Genomic DNA, 19,520 nt, shown 5'->3' with positions numbered 1-19,520 from the left:
GAGCAGCTAGGACTGTGATTGCAGAAGGCTAGTAGAGTGACTCTTGTTTCTGTGCTATACCGAAAAGCAGTGATCAGAGATGGATTCTTCGGACAAACATAATAGGTGGGCATAAAACTTTTATTTTTCACTTTAACATATCATTTCTACTACTGTTTCTTTTTTATCACAGCTTTTTAGGCTTCTACATAATGTTTTTTTTGTTATGCTAACAGTTGATCCTTGTAGTTGCTTAATCCCAACTCAGTGTGATCCATACCAAAATAGTCAAATAGAGTATAGACTGTCCAAGGAACAACTTTTGGAATGTGTACTTGTGTAGCATTGTTTATGTCATCTATGAATTCCTGTCCATGAAGATTATATCCGGAGAACATCCTTGTTCTGCGATATCCCAAAGGAAGGGCATGCATCACTTTATTGTAGGGTTCATGTTACTAGTTTCATATATTATTATTATGCATTTATATAGCACTGACATCTTTTGCAGTACTTTACAGATTGCACTGATTAATTTATGTCACTGTTCCTCAAAGGGAACATACTGTACATTGTGAATGAATGGAAAAACTTCTACTCTGTAAGCTGCCCCGTGTTTACATAAAAACAAAATATATAGCACAGGGCAGTGTTTTAAAAAGACTGTACAACTTTTTTTTTTTTTTTTTAAATAATAGTGCTTACCAAGTAGCCCCTACTGTGGATAAGTAACAATGGCTCGTTTGCTTTTTATCTCTTTTTTTCACTTTTTCTCCTGAATGTTCTCTTAGTAGAACAGAGTAACCAAGCAGCTCAGGGTGACCCAAACTACTAGGAATGTATAGGGGGATAAAAGGGACCAAAAAGCCCTCCTATTAAAAAAGCAAAGCTTGGTGTAATTGCCTTCTTATCATTTTGTATCTTCTCTTTAAAATAACTTTTCTGCACTTTGTAGATGAAAAAGTACCAAAAAGTAGGTGAAGTACTATCCAAATTATTTTGAGTTTTTCTTGCTTGTTGGTGGTTTAAAATGTATTTTATTGAAAGGTGTGAAAACATCACCTTGGAGAAAACACAGGAGAAAAGTGAATTGAATAGAGGCTTATGTGTCTATCAGTCCATAGGTGCCTGTAGGATGCCTACATGCTATAAATAATAATGAACTGTTGCAATACATTAGAATATTTGCATTCACTATACATTTCATCTACTATACTATACTCTATACACTACTATACACTTCATCTACAGAATAGAGTTATAGCTCTGGAGATATTGTTCTACTCATGTTTGATAGCATTGCACACTCAATTATTATTGTTATTATCAGGGCCGGATTTGTCCTCTTTATCGCCCAAGGCCACTGTCACCAGCCACCCCCCTTCCATATAGGTAGCGAGATGACCCCTCCCCCTTCCCTCCAGTCTAGGTAGCCTACTCTTCATCACACTGCAGCAGCCATCAGTGTCACTCATTTCTCCACTCGTCTCCAGTGCAGAAGCTTCCTCTTCTTTTCCATCTCCAATGCTGCCCAATCCATAGCCACCAGCCACAATGCAAATGTGCACAGAGAGCAAGATGGCTGCTGCACAGGCAGCTAGCAGCAGAGTACCGCTGTCAGGCGCGCGCCTGATCTCCCTGCATTGCAGCATTTGCAAGCTTGCAAATCCTGCACCAGTTTAGCCTGCTGCTTTGGTGCCCTTGCTCCTGTGGTGCCCTAGGCCATGGCCTAAATCCGGCCCTGGTTATTATTATCCTATATGTATATAGCACCAACATCTTTTACATAGTGTTTTTAGTCATGTCACTAACTTTTCTTCAGAGGAGCTCACAATGTTATTATTATTACTATTATTATTATTAGTATTTTTATGACACATCCTCCACAGCACTGCACAGAGTATATTGTCTTATCACTTAACTGTCCCTCTAAGCTCTACCATAGTCATATGTCGTAGTATGCATCGTGTAGTGTATGTATTGTAGTCTAGGGCCAAGTTAAGGGGAAGCCGATTAACTTATCAGTATGTTTTTGGAATGTGGAGGAAAACAGAGTGCCCGGGGTAACCCTTGCAGTTATGGGGAGAACATACAAACTCTGTGCAGATAGTGCTCTGGCTGGGATTCAAACCAGGGACCCAGCACTGCATGGCAAGAGTGCCAACCAATAAGCCACCATGCTGCCCCACCATCTTATCCCTATCATAGTCCGTCATTGTCTTATGTTCCTATAGTAGTCTTATCACAATTTTTCTGGAGGGACCAATTAACCTATCTGTATGTTTTTTGGATGTGGGAGTAAATTGGAGTACTCGGCCCAGATTTAAACCAGAGCCCTTATTGCCTTTTAGGCGAGAGTTCTATCTACTACGCAACCATGCTGCCCCATAGAAATGTAATTTAGTGTTTGACCAGCAAATTGAAATTCAGATACTGAACCGCTAAATTGTTCTTTCAGAACACAAATCCTCCAGCTTTACATATAGCAGCAGCCAGCAGCAGCAGCAGCAGCAGCAGTCTTCCTGGAATGCTGCCTCCTGATACCTGAATATCTCACTTATGCCCTTAAAGGACTTACGAGCCCAAAAGAGGAAAAAAATGTCTTTACCTTTGTGAATTTGTAACGCACGGAGGACGCCATCCGCGCCCTCCGTGCAGCTCCGCCGGGTCCCCGCTGCTTTTGTCCCCCCCGGCCGGACCCCGACCCCACAGCCCGGGTCGGGCGCTCCTTCCTCCACAAATATGGCCGCCGGAGGAGGCCTCGGCTGCGCAGTCCGCACCGCCGCGAGTGCGGCTGCGCAGCTCTAGGTCCTCCCTCCTCGATCCACGCTACGTGAAGCGTTTTTGGTGTAGTAGATTTCATATATTGTTACAGTAAAGCTGTTACTGAACAGCTTCTGTAACAAAAACGCCTGCAAAACCGCTCTGAACTGCCGTTTTTCAGAGCGGTTTGCGTTTTTCCTATACTTTACATTGGAGGCAGAAACGCCTCCGCAATCCAAAAAATGCCTCACCCGCGAGTATGCGTTTCAGCAAAACGCCTCCCGCTATTGATTGACCAAGCGTATCCGCAGCCGCAAGCGGCTGCAAAAACGCCAAAAAACCCGCTCGGTGTGCACCAGCCCTAAGTCAGTAAAATATGTTTTTTTTGCAAATATTAAATCAGACAGCTCACCTCCTACACTACTCCAGTGCTGTCCTTGGTACACTAGTGATGAAAATACTATTAGCAATATAACTGAGGTCCTATAGATCCTGACCTCCTGACAGCTACCCAGACCATGAGCTAGGAATTACAATCACATGATCATTCATTTTTCACGTAGAAAAAAATATTTGCACTACAATTTTTTTTCATTCCAAGCATTGGAACTATGGAGTGTGGTCTGCAGACTTCAGCTGTGTACTCACCACTTGATGGGGGCTGTTAGTAACGCCTCTTCCTGCCGGCAGGTATGCCCAAAGACACGCAGCGTTACACGTCGGGAGCAGACGAGACTTCAAGCGATCACGTTTTTTTGCCTGGGGGTCGTTGGGGATATAAGCGGTCCACCGTGACAGTCGTTATTGCGGCACAATGCTAAGACATTCGCGTGGTTGTGCGTCTGTACCCACGCTACGATATTGCAGAAATGACCGATTGGTGTTCAAAAAACTGTCAGGAAAATCACGATGTGGGCACATAGCTTTAAAGGGAATCTGACATGTGAGGAATATAGAGGCTGACATATTTATATCTTTTTAAACAATGCAAATTCCTTGGCAGTGCCTGAACAAGCATGAAGAGCAGATGTTTCTGACTAAAGTCTGATTGGTTAAGTCACATGCTAGTTTCAGATGTGCGATTCAGACACTACTGATGCCTGAAAGATCAGCAGGTTGCCAGACAAGGGGTATTGGTAAAAAGGAAATAAATATGGCAGCCACCTTATGTCTCTCACCTCGGGTTCTTGGTAAGGAAAAAAAAATGTTTGCCTAAAATTCTGCACTAACAGGAAGCTCTGAACTTCCAGCCTCTGTTTTAGGCATACAGTAGTTTGCAAAATGCTTATGGCTCAACTCAGTTTCGCAATGTGTGAATTTTGAGCTCATCTCCAATGATGAATATAGAAACTTTAATTTACATGTAACACAGGATGCATTTTTGATAGGTTAAAGTCTAAAACTACACTTTTTGCTGTAATGCTTTTTGTCTCAGATCTCAATGCAACACATTTCTGTATCCAGCTAGTCTCTTCATATTACACTAACCTCTTAAGGCTAGTTCACACTCGGAGCTTGGAGCGCCGCTAGCCCGCGATCGCGTTACGCTCTGTGATCGCGTTTTTAATGAAAATCTCATGATTCAGCCCTGATTTGCACTTGTGATTCCCGTTCAATAGAACGAGAATCACAGAGCAATCGCCCCCAAAACACTGCATGTAGATCGCCGGTGATCTGCAAAGCGCTGAAGAATCGACCGAGTGTGAACCAACCCTTAATGCTTTTATCTTTTTACTGTGCTACAGCCGATCTTTTCACCCTTCCGCTGCTCCCTGCTTCACTCTCAAGCAGTGATGGCATAAAAACATGTTTGAATGGTAAAGGAGGGGGGGTGGTAGTATTTATTCCTCTCTTACAAAAATAATTTAGTTGAAATATTTCTAACATCCGTATTTCCTACAGGATATAGTCAGACAAAAACAGGCAATCCATCTATTATATTGTTTTCTTTTATTGTAATAGGGATAAATAATTTTGGTACTTATCCATTAGCCGGGCGCATCCGGCAGGTGGCGCTTTTGATGTTAATTCCAATCATAATTACTTCACGTAAACCTGTGAATGTAAACGCCGGATGCGCCCGGCTTAACAGATCAAGCCGCCGGCTTGCTTTGTGTCTCGCTCTTCTCCCCCTCTTGCCCTCTCTCCTATAGAACACTGGGGAGGGGACATGCGTGTCCCCCCCAGAGTCGTTCGTCGCAATGCCGCAACGAACGACTCTGGGGGGACACGCATGTCCCCTCCCCAAGGCTCATACGAGAGAGGGCAAGAGGGGGAGGAGAGCGAGACACTCACGAAGCAAGCCGGCGGCTTGATCTGTTAAGCCGGGCGCATCCGGCGTTTACATTCACAGGTTTACGTGAAGTAATTATGATTGGAATTAACATCAACAGCGCCACCTACCGGATGCGCCCGGCTAACGGATAAGTACCATAATTTTTATTGCCTTATGTATCAAGGTGGATCTTTTTCCATACCTGTCTGCCCAATATAGTGTTTCAGTAAGAGCCCATATCTAGCAAATGACACAGTGCTTTGAGCTGAGAAGTGCCACAACGCTAAACTAAAATGTTTGATAAATTGCAGCAGCCTTAGGTCTGGTGCACTTTCACTTTGAATATGCAAAGCCGCTTTCTGTACTGAATAATGTAGGGCAAAGTAGTCTCAGGGGGTAGAAATATTGAATGATACTAGAGATTAAAACTTGTCATATTTTCCTGTGTTTAGGTAGTGCTTTGCTTCAGCAGCATCCAGCAACTATACAGCAGTAACACAGTGGCTGGTATTGATACAGCCCTCCTAGTTTTTCTTCTTTTTTTTCTCCTTGCTGTTCCTTTAAGATTTTTACCACTATGCTTGCAGCTGATTAAAGTCTTGTTTAACTACCCATGTCTGGCACTACAGGTTGCTGTTGGTAGACTGGCTCTGTGACTTGCTGTTGGTGAATTCCCTATCACTGTATGTTTTACCTAAATATTACTGTTTGCTTAGAAATGTTATTTAATACATTATTATATCTTTTCATCTAGTGCTCTCGGGGACTTGTCTGAAGCCATAAAAGAGGCTACAAAGGAAGTCCATAAGGAAGCAGAAGACACAGAGTTTATGAGGAATTTTCAAAAAGGCCAAGTCTCACTACATGAGTTCAAGGTAATGCTTTAAAGATTTTACATGGAAAGGCTGTAGGTAGAAAAAACAAAGTCTTGTAGAAATAATACCTTTTTTTCTACCTACATAATTTGTTTGGCTAACATGTTACAGAAACGTTTTTGCTACTATTAACATGAAAAGGTTGCATCTAATAAATAATGTCAAATGATGATAGCACTATCAAATGAATTAAAGTGTACCAGAGCTGACCAATTAAAAAGATTTTATACATACCTGGGGCTTCCTCCAGCCCCATCTGCTCCGATCGCTCCCAAGCCGCCATCCTCCGCTGCCTGCAGCTACGGGAACCGGGTCCTCGCACTTTTGTCAGTCAGAGCCAGTCTAACGTAAGAGAAGTGCGCTGTTTGCGTATCTCTCCAGCAGCCGCTGGAGAGATACATAGAGGGCGCACTTCTCCTGTGTAGCAGGCCGCCGGACCCGGTTCCCGTAGCTGCAGGCAGCGGAGGATGGCGGCTTGGGAGCGATTCGAGCAGACGGGGCTGGAGGAAGCCCCAGGTATGTATAAAATCTTTTTAATTGGTCACCTCTGAGTCCCTTTAAGTGGGCATAAAGTGTTAAAGAGGAACTCCAATGAAAATAACGTAATGAAAAAAAGTACTTAATTTTTACAATAATTATTTATAAATGATTTAGTCAAGGTTCTCCCATTGTAAAAACTTTCCTCTCCCTGATTTACATTCTGACGTTTATCACATGTATCACATGGCAACATCTTTACTGCTGGCAGTTGATGTCTGTGGAAGGAGATGATGCATTTTTGGCAGTTGGAAACAGCTGTTATTTCCCACAATGCAACAATGCTCCCACAGTGTGATGTCAGAAACCTGGTTCTGACTTCAAACTGGGGGAGGGGTTTCACCACAATATAAGCCATACAGAGCCTCCTGATGATCAGTTTGAGAAAAGGAAAATATTTCTTGTGGGAAAGGGGATATCAGTTACTGATTGGGATGAAATTCAATTCTTGGTTACGTTTTCTCTCTAAGATACATACACAATGCATGAGTACTGTCTCCCATAGGTACTACGACTAGTTTGGGGCTGAGTGCTGTACTGATGTGTCACTAGACTGCATACTGTTGCTATGAATAGTGGAGGAGGAACAACATGCAATACATTAAAAAGCAGGAGGGCTAAGGAGGAGAACAATGCCCTTGGTCAAGTTGATCTGACTCTCCACATCTTTCAGTGATGTATCAGGGAGGTTCAGAGGCCATAGTACACATGCTAGATTCTCACCAGAGGCAGCCCTAACTGGCCACCTAGAAAAGCAACCATCTAGCATGAATATGAGGCTTTCAATGCAATGCCTGATAAGTATACAATCTATAATGTACTAGAGGATATATAACTGATGTATGTTGGCCATTGGTAGAAGAAGAAAAATGTGGATATTTTTTTTTTATTTAGCAGTTTCAAGGTACACTTCAAGGTACACTTTAAATTGTACTTCAGAGGGAAAGTAGAATTAGTTTCAAAAAGTATTTTATTCAAAAGCTTACATAACAAGATAGATACAGGAATTTATAATTATTCATTTAAAAGTGCAACAGGTAAAATGCATAACAGTGATATAAAAACATCCTAGATATGAAAAAGCAAGAAGTTTTGAATCAGGATGATACCATTTGTTGCCTTAGAAGAAAAAGAGCCTTCTTCTGACTCAATTCCTGAATGCTGACAAGATGTTACAGCAAACAGCTTATATACATGCAACATCAAACGCCAAAAAATGGTATCATCCCGATTCAAGATTTCTTGCTTTTACAAATGGCTAATCTGGTACAATACTTTACTGCTACTGCATATATGAAATAGGTAGTCATAACATGTCATAAACATTGGGGTCACAAATAACATTGCATCTAAGAATTCAAATCCTTAGTTTACACTGTTAATTGTAATTAAAGCTAAGCTAAGCTAAACCTAAGGCAAAAGTAAACTTATGAGATAATGAATTGTATGTGTAGTACAGATAAAAAATAGAACATTTGTAGCAAAGAAAAAAGTCTGATGTTGTTTTCCAGTAAAGGAAGAGTTAAAAAACATCAGGTTTTTTTTTTATCTATGTATAAGAGCTTCTCTGAGCTTTGAACATGGGTTGGATACAGTCCTGTTTTCTGAAGCACTTAAACAGCCAGAGAAAGACAGTTTGAGATAAGGTTTTACTGCAGGAAAGTTCAAAGGGTCGTTATTATTGCTTTGTTTTATAGCATAAAAGATTGTGTGTGCTCTCTAAACGGCAAATATGACAGAATGATGCAATGTTATGAAAAAAAAGCTATATAACTGAAAATAAAAATATGATACTCTTTTCTTTGCTACTAATGGTCGATTCGTTATCTGTACTACACATACAATTAATTATATCATAAGATTTTTTCGCTTCAGGTTTGTTTTTGATATTATTTTGGCTGTTCTCACTCATAAATATAAGCTCATGGTTGAAAATACAGAGGAACAAAAAGACAGAAATTATAACAGAAATTTTAACTTAATCATATTATGACTGTTGACAGTTAATTGTGTGTTTCTTTATAGCTTGTCATGTCCTCCTTATATTTCATTTACAAAGCCTTGGAAGAAGAGATTGAACATAACAAAGACAGCCCAGTGTTTTTGCCATTGTATTTCCCATTGGAACTCTCTCGCAAAGCTGCCTTGGAGGAAGATCTTGAGTATTTCTATGGACCTTTGTGGAGAGAGAAGATAATTTGCCCGCAGTCCACAAAGAATTATGTAGCAAGGCTGCACCATATTGGTAGCAATGAACCAGAGCTCCTGGTGGCCCATTCATACACAAGATATTTAGGAGATCTTTCAGGTGGCCAGGTTCTCAAGAAGATAGCTCAGAAAGCACTACAGCTCCCAGCCACTGGTGAAGGTCTGGCTTTTTTCACATTTGACAATATTGCTAGTGCAACAAAATTCAAACAGCTCTACCGTTCAAGAATGAACTCTTTAGAAGTGAACAATGCTACCAAACAGAGAATTTTACAAGAAGCAAAGATTGCATTTAAGCTAAATATTAAGGTAAATTTAAAGCATATGTAAAACATATAACAGCATTTTTAATAAATTACTTGCTGCTACATTGGTCCATTCTTCCCCTGATTGTTTCGCATAGTTACAAAGTTAAGTTGAAAAATACATATGTCCATTTCATTTAGCCAATCATATGTAAACAAATAATAACCTGCTCAGAGACCTCAGGAGAGGGTGAAAATCATTCAAAATCATGGATGAAACAAATTATTATTAGAAATGTGAATAGCTCTCTATAGTTAAGTCTGGTAGAAAAGCATCCCCTTCTTTTCTTTAAATCATCTTCTGTGTGGGCTGTTCCACACTCAATGTGTTTCAATCCGATATTTGTATCAAACTTGGTTTGCTGTTGGCAAGGGCACCGTGATTAACATAGTAATCGTGGTGCCCTTTTTTCACTTATGTGATTTTACTTGAAACCAAAGGAAATGCATGCAGCATTTTTCCTGCATTTGTGGTTGGGTTAGGGTTGGTTCACACGAATGATCTACGCGGTAAAATGTTGTCCATTTAGATGTATGGACAGCTGCCGGTATGACTGCTTACTGTTAATCATCGTTTGCGCAAACACCTCATTTTGATCCCTATTTTCACCATTGTCTGCCCAGCCTTATACTAGGTGGCCATATAAACGTTTAAATTGCCACCCAGTGTGGCAAACAAGTCAATCCCTCTTTGATCTGAATAAGATCAAAATTGCTCTGATCAAGGAGTGATCGAATCTCCCATACACTGCACACAGATTTCAATAAATTTCCACATGATATCTATTGAAAATCTATCGAGCTGCAGCGTTGTACTGTTCAATACAATGAAACGCTATGGGACGTTGATCTACCACCACTACCCCGCAACGTCCGCTTGATTAAAATTTACCATCCAATTGTAATGTCAATTGATTTCTGCTGCAAAATGAATGTCATTATGATCGACGTGGCTCATTACATCAGAGATAACTTCCAGATACCATCAGTGTGGGAATCTGCTACTAAAAATCACTGTGTGTATGGCCAGCTTTAAATCCGTAGACCTTAAAGTGGATCCGAGATAAACTTTTACTCATTGCAGAATTGTGTTCCTTTCATATAGTTTATAGGGCATTCCTTAAGCCAAATACTTTTTTTTGTTTTGTTTTAATACTCTAATTCCCTTTAAACTAAACAAGCCTTGCCCACAGCTTTCTCCAGTGCCTTGGCACTCTCAGACTCATGTAGCTCAGTCTAGGAGCTCATGGGGAGTCATGGGAGCTCAGTCTGGACAGCAGGAGGAGGTGTTACCAGCCAGAGATTTCAGAGGCAGAGTGGAGGAGGGAGGAGTGAAGTTTTCAAAGGCTGAGGGCTGGAGATGCTATCAGCTTACCTATGTGTAATGTGACAAACATTACACACAGGCAAGTGCATGGCTCATTGTATCACAGGAATAAATAATCATAAACTGTTGCAGCTAGAGTTGCTGTGTAAACAATCTAAACTTTAGATAAGATATATAGACAAGCTACTTGTTACGGTTAGTTTTTCGTCTCTGATTAATCTTATAGATTAAGTATCTGTGAGTGTGCCTTGTTATTGTTGTTTTACTTTGCTTAAATTATTGCAAAACTAAAATACAGGGAGTCCCTGAATTTACGAACACCCACTGTACGAACTACCAGCTGATGTGAAAGACCCACCAACCCATCACGATGTTACGGACTCCCTGTCCTCTGCTCCCTCAGCCCCATTTGGACGCAACAGCACTTGTTTTGCCTTCTCTAGTGGCACCTCCACTGATGCACAACCTCTCCTCACTCTGACAGCTCCCCCTACTGCAAGTGTTGTGTGTAATGACAAGATCATGAGAAGCCAGCACTAGGGGGAACAGTGAGGGTGATAAGAGGTCTGCTCATCTCTGGAGGCACCTGGAGTAGGTGAGACAAGCGCTACTTCCACTGCACATACTCTGCACTTAACTAGGGGATCGCAGGAGGCCCAGGGGGACACAGAACAGTCACCGGAGACACAGAACAGCTACAGAGGGACATAGAAGAAGCACGGGGGTACAGTAGAGGCAAAGGGGAACAAAATGAGGCAAAAAAGGGACAAAACAAGGCACAAAGGGGGTAAAACAATGCTAAAAAGGGGACAGATGTAGGCAAAGAAGGAAAGGAGTCACAAAGGGACAGAAAGAGGCAGAGGGACACAGAAGGAGGCACAGGGACACAGAAGGAGGGACAGTGGTGGCAGGGGGGTAGAAGTGACAGTGGCACAGAGGAAAACAGTGGAGGCACATGGGGCACAGGTGGTACAGAGGGGGACACTGAGGGCACAGGGGAATGGAAATAGGCACAGGGAGACACAGGTGACACAGAGAGGGACACTGGAGGCACAGAGGAGGTACAAGGGACAGGAATGGCACAGTGTTCCAACGTAGGAACAAATTCAGGTTAAGAACAAATCCACAATCCCTACTTTGTTTATTAATTGGAACACCTGTATATGTAATGATTCTTCTTTGCTATACACAGCTGAGATGATGGAAGAACACCGAAGAACATAAAACATGCAGCAAACCTGAACTGGGTCTATTTGTTAAATATAAGCTGCTAGTTGACTAAAGTTTGGAACCATAACATGGATCATATCAGAATATAGTGAGCATTGGCAAACTGTTAGTGGATAAGACATTGTGTGCTTACAGCCTCATACATGCACCTGCAGCAATAACATTTTGAATAAATCTAATCTGTTGCAGGTGACACAATGGCACAAACACTATTTCACTAACCTTTCAGCAATGCTCTTTATCTTCTGATATGACCTAGATGAGGGATGCCGCCCAAAGCTGATGCATTGAAAATTCCTGCCTAGGTTTGCTGAATCATATTCCCTCTGGATATGCTTAGAGATCTCCAGAGAAGTGTTCATAAATCAGGTCTGTCGTCTACTTGGCTCCTTCTTTCCTATTCTGACTTTTTTAAAATCATTTTTAGGTCATTGATTTTTTCCCCTGAAGAATGTACTTCTAGTGTGCTGGATGTGTTCTGTGTTCCAGTGCTCTTCACCACATCCTTATCAAATCAACCCATAAATCTCCCTGACAGTTAGCCAGGCAGAAATAAAATGCAGCAAAGCAGATCAAACCTGGCAATGCTTCTAATTTTAGCTGTATATTTTATGACTTATAATTGCTACATTTTGTTAATATTAACTTCCATTATGTTGCCTCTTTTTTCCAAGCTGTTTGAAGAGCTACAAACATTATCAAAAGGACAGAATGGCCATATTGCTGCTGATACTCCAGTGTTAAGAAGCAGAGGGCCTCAGACAATTAAAGGTTTGTCATTTTATATTTTCACTAGCAGAGCCAAGCCCATTTAAAAACGGGCTCTAGGTCTGTGTTTCTCGCTGCCCCCGCCGCATGTTACTGCGAAAGCACCTGCCGCACACGTGCGCGCGCACACACCTGGCCGCCCGCTCACACGCCCGCCCGGCTCCCTGGCCCTGTCCTCCTGTCTCTCTGAGGCTGGGTCCGTGCTGACCCAGCTACACAGGGACAGTGTGACGCAGGGACACAGGGAGATTATTATAGAGGATTGAATTCCATTCTGTAACAATGTATAGTATAGTACAGGGGTGCCCACACTTTTTCGGTTCGCGAGCTACTTTAAAAAAACGCCGAGCCCCGGAGATCTACCTCACCCCCCCCACATATAGTGTCTCGTAGCCACCGCCCCCTCCCCCCCCCCCCCCCCCACACACACACCATATCCCAGCATAGATAGGCATGGTTCTGCACAGAGAAAAAGTAATTCCTGCCTGTCCCAGATTCAGGCTATACAGCAGGAAGTAAACCTCCAGTAGACACACACAGAACTGCTGCTTCCATATTACCAGCATCTGAGCAGCTCCCAACCCGTTATAAATATAAAACAATTCATTTGCACTTCAGAACAGAGTCCCTGTGCTATTTACAGGATAATTGTTTACAGTAGCTCTGCTCTAGTTTCAGCCGAAAATCACACTCTCCTTCCCTGCGTCACACCTAATTAATTACTCATCAACCCCCCATGCCTTTGCCTGGGGAACAGCTTCCCCCTTCTCCCATCCCTCCTGTGACCCAATGCTGTTTTCCTGGAAGGGCGACCAGGTTATTATTACAGAGGCATTGCTGACAGCTGAAAGATGCGTGCTTTGCATTAGGCTGACAGCTGCAAGCAGCAGAGGCAGGACTCAGAGGAATATGGCACTGCGAGCAGCACTACTGACCTAAGGAGGTGCTTTCTCTGCTCTCTGCTAGCCGGGAACTCTCTCTACAGACCGGCAATCCAGGAAGAGACTCTACGCAAGACAAGTAGTGTTGTCCGGATCATGAACGATTCGGATCTTTGATCCGAATCTATTTTGTGAGTCGAATCATCCGAATCATCAAAATGAGTGATTCGGATCGCAAAAGGGGCGGGGCCAGGAGCGACACGCCCCCTCTCAGCGGGCAGCAGGGTCCTGGAAGCAGAGCAGAGATGGATCGCTCTGCTGGAGGGGACTCACGGGAGCCAGCCTTGCACAGGGACAGGTAGAGGGGACATGGGTGCCACTGCCAGATATGTGTAGAGCACACATACTGGCTATAACGTGCTGCTCATTATAGGCTGTCTGTTCCGTAGTTGTCACAGTGAACACATTGGAAACTTTTGGCTCAGCTCAGCATAGCTCAGTAACTTTGCAGGCACTGTGATTGCTGTGCAATATGATCCTCCTGAACTCGCTCTAAACAGCTGCACTTATCTTCGGGGAATGCTTTCTTTCACTGTGCGACGTTTCCATTCAAGGTATACAGATGAGCATATAGGTGAAATACATGTAAAGCATATGATTGCAGCATGTGGGTATTGTGTGCAAACAAACATTTCTGCTCTCTGCTCGTCCCTCCTCCCTTCTCTGTCCACTCCCTGCCCTCTGTCCATCTTCTCCCCTTCTCTGTGTGTCCACCCCCCTCTCCTTCTCCTGTCCTGCTAGTCATTTCACCCCCCGAATGCTTCCCTTGTAAAATGATCCGAGATTCGGATCAAAGATCCGGATCTTTTCAATGATCCGATTCGAATCATCCGGATCATTGAAAAGATCCGAAACTTCCCATCGCTAAAGACAAGTGGCCTGGAGGGGAGGAGACGCTGTACATTTCTCTCAGCCTGGAGGGGAGGAGATGCTGTATCCTTATTTGCTCATTTCTCCTTCAGCCACGCCTCCCCTTCAGCCACGCCTCTCCCTTCTCCTCACTGATGCTGCCTTGGCAGCAAAATCTGACAGCCGAAGCTGCAGAATTAGACAAGACACGGCCAGGCGGCCGCAATCTACTCTACAGGCGGTCGCGATCTACCGGTAGATCGCGATCGACCTATTGGGCAGCCCTGGTATAGTAGAAGAATGCCTTGATAGTAAACTCCAGGGGACCAGGATAAGTAGTTTACTATATCAGAAATTTTTAATAGTCAAGCACATAAAGTATACTGTAGTACTGTATCTTAATTCAGTCAATAATTGGGTTTCATTTTTTAGTTTCAATGCTTCAGCAAGTGAGCACAGACAGCGTTTAGGCTAAATCAAAATGCACAGAGCTCAATAGGCAGCGATTTACATGCAATAATCCTGCAACAGCTCGCACAGGAAGCATAGGTCTACCAGCTAATACAGTTGCAGTACTGATAGTGTGCTCCTCTATCCATACTTCTGTGCAGCCTGGATGATACTGTAGCATTGCTGCCATGCACAAGTTATGCTGGATACACACCATGCGTTTCCGCGTTCGTTGCGTCCGTCGATACGCATCGATTCGATTATTTCCGACATGTCCGATTCACGTTTCGATGGATCGTTAGGTCGATTTGCCATACTTTACATGGCAATCGACCTAAAAATCATCGAAATGCGTTCGTAAATGCTCAGAAATAATCGAATCGACGCGTATCGACGGACACATTCGACGCGGAAACGCATGGTGTGTATCCAGCATAAGTCACAGATGATAGTCAATTCCCTCAGTAATCAGGCAGCAGCTTACACAGGATCAGTGGCGTACCTAGAGAATTTGACACCTGGTGTTGATTATTTACAGACAACCCCCCTCCCCCCCCACAAAAAAAAATGGGAGGGGAGGGGGGAAGAGGGGATAAAGAGGTAGAGGCACAAGACAGAGAGCCTGGTGGGAGAGGAGAAATAGCAGGAAGACCTCTCACCAGGACTGCAGACATCACCAGTGCTGTTTGACAGGGCCATGCTGTTAAAAGAAGCCACTGAAATCTGAAAAAAATGTACAGAGAGCAAGGAAACACATTGCCCATGGGACAGTAAGAGGTGTTTCATTTAGTGCAGGAAGTAGTACAGTCCCCTGTACTGCCTGCTGCTACAGTATTTTCCCAAATGTTGCCACAACTATGAAAAAAGGTCCCAGGTGGAAGAACACAGTGACTGAGCACCACAGCAGCACCCCCTAGCCATGCTTACACCCGGTGCTGTGACACCTGCAGTTTTGTGGTAGGTACGCCACTGCACAGGAAGCATACTGTAGGTCTCACCAGCTGGTGTTTTTAAGGTAATCCACACGGGCCTAGAGTAATGTGCAGATAGCGAGCAGGCTACAAGTGGCTGCCAGCCCACCTGCCCTTGGCTCATGGGTTTTAATTCTCTTTAGTATACCAGACAATACCTTAGCTTGGAGTTAAGTCTTGAGTGAGTCACTCCTCATATGCTTCCTCTCACCCAGTAAGATCTGCTCACTCACCACTGACAACATAAAGCAACAAACTTCCTTGGGCTTTGTAATGTCAATTGTTTACTGCTAGGCTAGACATGCTTTTTAATTCCCTTTCTAGTTTTCAGATAACTGCCAAGTGCATATAGACACTAAAATCCTGACAGCCAAAACAAAAACCTGATACACAACTTCAACTTTGAATGGCCAACCACTGACCAATTTAACCACCTCCTTATAGTATGGGAGCTTATCCACACAATCTACTCATAGTATTCAAAATCTGTTGGCCCTCATACTACATGGGGGTGGTAAAATTGGTCTGTGATTGGGCAATCAAAGTTGAAGGTGTGGACAAGTTTGTTATCTGTGAAGACATCCTCTATGTTCTGCACCCATTGTAACATGAGTAACATTTAATGACCATGGCAGATCCCACCTCCTGATTCTCCTTCACAGCCTCTCCATAAAGCCTGGTACACACTTGCATTTTTAAACGGGCTTTTGCAAAGGCCCAGTGGCCAATTTTACCACCTCCATTTAGTATAAAGGCCAACTGATATTGAATACTATAAACAGGTTGTGTACGTAAGTTCTCATCCTACATAGAGCTGGTAAAATTGGCCAACCAAAATTGGATGTATGTACACACCCTAAGACGTAACACAGGTTGGTTGAGCTCATTGTGCATGTATTGTCACAGACGTTCAGACAAAAAGATCACAAGTAATTTGTTGTTTCAGCTAGCAGACGTTACCTTTCTGTGCAGGGCCTAAATTACATCTTTCCCTGCACATTCACACTGCCAATAACCCATTATTGTGCCTCTACAGTGTACATCAACACACACTGCAGTTATCCCTCTTATCTGTATGCACAACAATTCTCACCATGCACAGTCAACCCTAAACTATCCTCAGAAATAATATGAACTGAACAACTGATATTAGCAGCAACATGTCTTTTTGTATTGTGTACTAAAGTTTTTTTTATTCCTTTTTTTTTACAGGACATTCCAGTTCTTGGATTCAAACATCAGAGAAGACAACGTCCTCCAATGTGCTGCTTAGATGGGCTGCAATTGGTGGCTGTGTTCTTCTGGCCATCATGGGACTTTACATTTTATAGAAGAAAAAAAAAACCTCCATATTACAAATTGCATCAAGTGATCTATTAAACAAAGGCAGCAAGCACTTAATCTACAAAGACATTACAAGTTTCAATGTTTTTTCTGTTATTTTGTTTCATTGTATTGGAGCAGAGTAGAAATCTACTTATCCTAAACAAAATTGGAACTATTTGTTATCTCCCTGTATAAAGCAAGAACTAACTTTCCCAGGAAATTGATTTTTCATCATCCATCATAGTTAGGCTTACTTTTACTCCCTTTATAAAGGTGTAATGCATTTTTATAGCTATCGGTAATATAATCAACCAAATTCAGGTTAGGAAATAGGAGTGAGTGTTAGAATTAAAGGCAGAATGCATTGAAGTCAACCGGGATGGTGAAATTTAGACAAAACTTAGGTAATCATCCAGATTCCCCTCCTCACCATTGCCTTCAATGTATTCCACCTTAAATTCCAAATTCCACTGCTCAGGAATTTTATGGCCTCTTCTTACAGCCATAAAAGGACTTCTTAGGCCAGTGGCTGTAGCCTGATGTCACCTGACACTTCAGGTAAACTGAAGTAAACAGATCACATGTAATATTTTCTTGATGCTTATTACAAATGTTGCATTGCACTGAAATAATACATAGTTGACACACATACATACTATAAGACACCATCAATCTGTCTATTGATTTTGCTTTTGGAATGATTTTTTTAAATATATAATTCCTGACATTTTTTTTGTTGGGGGGGGGGGGGGTGTTCTGAATGAAGTGGAGAAGAGTTATAGCTTTTGTCATTTTGGAGATTTTTATCTCCGCTCTCTGTTTTTATGTATCACAGTAACTGAAAGCAGGAGGAACTCCCCCGTCGTCCAAAAAAACACAGGCAGCAATAACAATCTAACCTAACATTCCTCCACTCTATGCAAGACCACACTAAAATGTTTTAGCTGGATTTAATTTAAAATTATACATACATCTCTCAACGTGCCATGTCATGTAAATCTATCTTTAATTTGGATTGTTTTAACAATCTTCAGTATTGTATAAATTTTGTTTATAACTTATTTAAAAGTTTTCATATCTATCATTGTGGTCCATTTTACTGTATATTAACAAACTGATAATAACATTTGCATTAACTTGTTTGAATGCACTATTTTTCTAATAAATGTTTTTTAATACAAACGAGATGTTAATTAATACAACATTAATTATTATTATCTGTAATTTATAAAGCACCATCATACAGTATTATAAAGTGTTCAGCAATAAATAGGGTGTAAATGACAGACAGACAGAGAGTGATTATGGGTGTATTTTGAGTACATGGTCATAATTGTATGTCAGGCAGGAGTAGTGATATGATTTAGGCTACTTTCACACTTGGTGCGGTGCGATCGTCCTGCAGCAGGAGAGTCTGGGGCAGGACAATTGACCATGTCCCTTTCACATTACCCTATGGAAGTGTGCACTAACAGGGTAATGTGCGTAGCACCGCCCCCTGCTTAGTGAAATACTCCCTGCTGGACAGGAAGTATGTGACTTGATTACCATCGCTCTGCGCATGTGCGTTGCACCGCTAGCACTTGTGCACACTTACTACATGTGCATCAGCATGCTGCTGTGGAAAAATATTCCAGACTTAGGGCTCATTTCCATGCGGTGCTGGCATACATCTTGCGAGACATGATGCCGACACAGCTGTGCTGGGAGATGCATCCGAATGCCTCTAGTCATGCTATGCACGGCTGTAGGGACTAGGATGAGTTATATGGAAAAAATGCAGCATGGAGTCTGATTTTTTTTCCCTGCATGCAAATTTGGATGGCAGTCTGTTGATTTTAATAGGCTGCATTTCCCTGTCCAAATTGCATGCGGGAAAACACTGTGAATTCACAGCAGTGGAAATGGGCCCTTACTGAAGGATCCCTTCATAAATAGATGGCAAAACCTTTTTTCCTCCATATGCAGATCATGCATCGTCTCCTTGTCCTATGTACAAGTCTAGGGTCAAAAAGCTCATCTGCCAAGCGTTTGTATTGGCCTCTGATGTATTTATACATGTGTATCAGGTCATCCCTTAGCCATGTTTCTTCCAAGATAAATAATCCCAGTCTGTCCAACCTTTTTTGGTAAGAGAGTTGCCTATCTTTATACCTGTTCCAGTATGTACTTCCCCCATAGAGACACCTTGTATCCGTAAATATTCATCAAAATAAAAGTAATTGGATTATAGGCATAATTCCAAATTCCGCAACATGTTCAGCCATGCGCAATATAAATTCATGTCTGATGGAAAGATCAGTCTCCAATCTGAGCAGTGTGGCCTACTCCATTCCACCTGCAAGTTGCACAATTGTTGTGGGTATATTTGCCCACTGTTGTGCTGTATGGCTTAGAGGTATGTACAAAGTGGCTGTAGACCACCATATCCCATAATGAACAAGATCTACAGAACATAATTGTTATAGTCCTGTTGATCTCAGCACCAGTGATTGGTGCTGTCAATCCTAGGGCTTGGGGTCTAAGTGAGCACAGGTCTTCATCAGCGCACCCCACAGGGGATGATGGGCCATCACCCCTAGCAGGAGACGGACTTCTTTGCTGCCTGGTGCCCACCAAGTCACAACTCTCAGGGCTGCTCCACCTGTGATGAAAAGAACAGGAGGCGTTAACCCTGCAATAAGGGAAGAAGAGCGAGGGACATGCCAGGCTGATG

General features: G+C 42.5%; 1 protein-coding gene across 1 annotated transcript; it reads left to right on the top strand.

Annotated features, from left to right (window-relative positions):
- Nucleotides 1-17,986, top strand: HMOX1 (heme oxygenase 1). The gene is made up of 5 exons (XM_068240181.1): nt 1-105; nt 5,772-5,892; nt 8,455-8,946; nt 12,174-12,270; nt 16,691-17,986. Exons 1-5 carry the CDS (start codon nt 80-82, stop codon nt 16,807-16,809), a joined length of 855 nt encoding a protein of 284 aa, XP_068096282.1. The 5' UTR covers nt 1-79; the 3' UTR covers nt 16,810-17,986.
- The last annotated feature ends 1,534 nt before the right edge of the window (nt 17,987-19,520 follow it).

Source organism: Hyperolius riggenbachi, chromosome 6 (genome assembly GCF_040937935.1).
Source record: "Hyperolius riggenbachi isolate aHypRig1 chromosome 6, aHypRig1.pri, whole genome shotgun sequence".
NCBI lineage: Eukaryota > Metazoa > Chordata > Amphibia > Anura > Hyperoliidae > Hyperolius > Hyperolius riggenbachi.
The sequence above is the reverse complement of the archived record's forward strand: the minus strand, read 5'-3'. Positions and strand labels throughout refer to the sequence as shown.

Excerpts from the sequence above, each read along its gene's own strand:
- HMOX1 (XM_068240181.1), top strand. The coding sequence starts at position 80 with ATGGATTCTTCGGACAAACATAATAG. Across the intron at positions 5,893-8,454 it reads TCTCACTACATGAGTTCAAG|CTTGTCATGTCCTCCTTATA; the intron begins GTAATGCTTTAA and ends GTTTCTTTATAG. Across the intron at positions 8,947-12,173 it reads CATTTAAGCTAAATATTAAG|CTGTTTGAAGAGCTACAAAC; the intron begins GTAAATTTAAAG and ends CTTTTTTCCAAG.